Source organism: Cryptomeria japonica, chromosome 5, assembly GCF_030272615.1.
Source record: "Cryptomeria japonica chromosome 5, Sugi_1.0, whole genome shotgun sequence".
NCBI classification, from domain to species: domain Eukaryota; kingdom Viridiplantae; phylum Streptophyta; class Pinopsida; order Cupressales; family Cupressaceae; genus Cryptomeria; species Cryptomeria japonica.
The window spans coordinates 27,146,433-27,149,153 of NC_081409.1; the positions used below are offsets into that span (position 1 = coordinate 27,146,433).

The 2,721-nt window shown below is 38.7% G+C and overlaps 1 protein-coding gene across 1 annotated transcript; it reads left to right on the forward strand.

Annotated features, from left to right (window-relative positions):
* The first annotated feature begins 318 nt into the window (after window positions 1-318).
* LOC131875696 (uncharacterized) lies at window positions 319-960 on the forward strand. Its single transcript, XM_059220311.1, has one exon. It carries the CDS (start codon window positions 319-321, stop codon window positions 958-960), a length of 642 nt encoding a protein of 213 aa, XP_059076294.1.
* Window positions 961-2,721: the final 1,761 nt, after the last annotated feature.

Genomic DNA, 2,721 nt, shown 5'->3' on the forward strand with positions numbered 1-2,721 from the left:
GGAAGAGGGAGATCAAATGAACCCCTCAAATGCTTCAATTGTAATCAGTTAGGACACCATGTTGGAAGGTGCCCTGAAAGAGGAAACAACAACAACAACCAAGGTGAAAGAAGAACTCAAGTGGTCCAAGAGGAGAGACATGAACTTGATGCTAAAGAAGGTATGGTCCTAATGACGAGGCAGGCCTTCCTATAAGTTCCCCACACCCAAGAACCCCCCCAAAGGAAGAATCTCTTCAGGACAAGGATAAGGTGCCAAGGTAAAGTGTGTAACCTACTCATAGATTTCGGTTCAACTGAAAATTTGGTTTCTAGAGAAATGGTAGATAAACTTGGACTAACTAAATCTGCTCATCCATTTCCTTATCATGTTTCTTGGCTTACTAAGGGGCAGCAAACCCTTGTGACTAATCAAACCATGTTTGAGTTCTCTTTAGGTGATTTTAAGGACAAAGTTTTATGTGATATTGTAGAGATGGATGCTTGCCATCTTCTACAAGGGAGGCCATGGCAATATGACATGGATGCCACTTATAGTTGTAGGAAGAACACCTACACCATTGTAAAAGATGGAGTCACCTATACCATGAAACCATTGCCTGACACTAAGGCAGAGAAAGAACCCACAGTCATAGTAATTGGTGAGAAAGAGATGGTAAAAACATTGAAAGAGTCTCAAGAAGAGAGTTTTGTTTTGGTTGTGAAACCCAAGGACAAAGATGAATCTGATCCTATAGTACCTATTCCTAATGTTGTGAAAGGTTTGCTTGACAAGTACAAGGAAGTCAACACAAGTGAGTTGCCCTATACCCTCCCACCCTTGAGAGATGTTTGCCATCAAATTGATTTGATTCTTGGTGCATTATTGCCCAACAAGGCACCATACAAGATGACACCCAATCAGAATGCTAAGATCTCAAGACAAGTTCATGAGATGTTAGCCCTTGTGCCGTACCAATAGTATTAGCACCCATGAAAGATGGAAAATGGAGGTTATGCACTGATAGTAGGGCTATAAACAAGATCACTATAAGATATAGGTTCCCAATTCCAAGGATGGAGGACCTAATGGATCAACTTGGTAATGCTTGCTACTTCTCTAAAATTGATCTCAAATTTGGTTATCACCAAATAAGGATCAGACCGGGAGATGAATGGAAGACTGCATTCAAGACAACAGATGGTTTGTATGAATGGCTTGTCATGCCTTTTGGTTTGAGCAATGCTCCAAGCACATTCATGAGGTTGATGAATGAAATCTTCAAATATTTCAATGGTAAGTTTGTGGTTATATATCTTGATGATATTCTGATTTTTAGCAGCACTTTAGAAGAGCATGTTAACCATTTGAAGTAGGCTATAAGGAAGCTTCATGAGCACAAACTAATCATCAATCTAGAGAAGTGTATCTTCATGCAGAAGGAGCTCACATTTTTGGGCTTTGTCATCTCTCAAGGCACACTAAAGATGGATCTAAGCAAGGTAGAAGCCATTGTAAGTTGGCCTCAACCAAAGAATCTAGGTGATGTGAGAAGTTTTCATGGATTAGCCACCTTTTACAGGAAGTTTATTAAAAACTTCAGTCATATTTGTGCTCCATTGTTGGATACAATTAAAGGTGGTAGAAAAACTAAGTTTGTATGGACTATTGTAGCCAATGAGGCTTTTCAATATTTGAAGAATAGGGTGGCACAATATCCCATTCTAACCTTGCCTGATTTTGGCAAAGTGTTTACAGTTGAAACAAATGCTAGCAACTTGGCTATAGGGGCTGTCCTAAGCCACGAAAATAGACCTATTGCTTTCTTTTTAGAAAACTCAATGAGGCCAAGAAGAAGTATTCTACTTATGACCTTGAACTCTATGCAATCGTTCAAGCATTAAAAAAATGGAGACACTACCTTCTACCAAAAGAGTTTGTGGTTTTCACAGATAATCATGCTCTTAGCTACCTGAACTCACAAGAGAAACTAAGTGTTAAACACATCAAATGGATGGAGCAACTTCAAGCCTATACTTTCACTATCAAGCACAAAAAGGGTCAAGCCAACAAAGTGGTTGATGCATTAAGTAGAAGAGTGAGTTTGGTTCAAGAAATCCAGCTTCAAAGCATTGGTATTGATGCCTTGAAGACTCTGTATGCAGGTGATTCAGATTTTGGTGAAGCTTTTGAGGTTTGCTCTAAACTTGTGGGTAAATATCACACTAGTTTTTTAGATTTCCTCAGTCAAGATGGTTTATCATTTAAAGGATCTCAACTTTGTATTCCTAAATGTTCAATGAGGTCTAATATTATCAAGGAAAAACATTGTGGTGGCTTGAGTGGTCACTTTGGTATTGATAAAACTCTAGATCTAGTTAAAAGGAGTTATTTTTGGCCTAAAATGGCAAATGATGTCAAAAAGTTTGTTCAAACTTGTACAATATGTCAGCAAGCAAAAGGTGTGTCAACCAATCAAGGATTGTATCAGCCCTTACCAATACCTTCTAGACCTTGGGAATCAATCTCAATGGATTTTGTAATGGGATTGCCTAGGAGTAAGCAAGGGTATGATAGTGTTTTTGTCATTGTGGACAGGTTCAGCAAGATGGCACATTTTGTACCTTGTAAAAGCACAAATGATGCTTCACATATTGCCCATCTCTTCTTCAAAGAAGTGGTCAGAATTCATGGGTTACCAAAAACAATTGTCTCAGATAGAGATGTGAAGTTTCAAGGCGA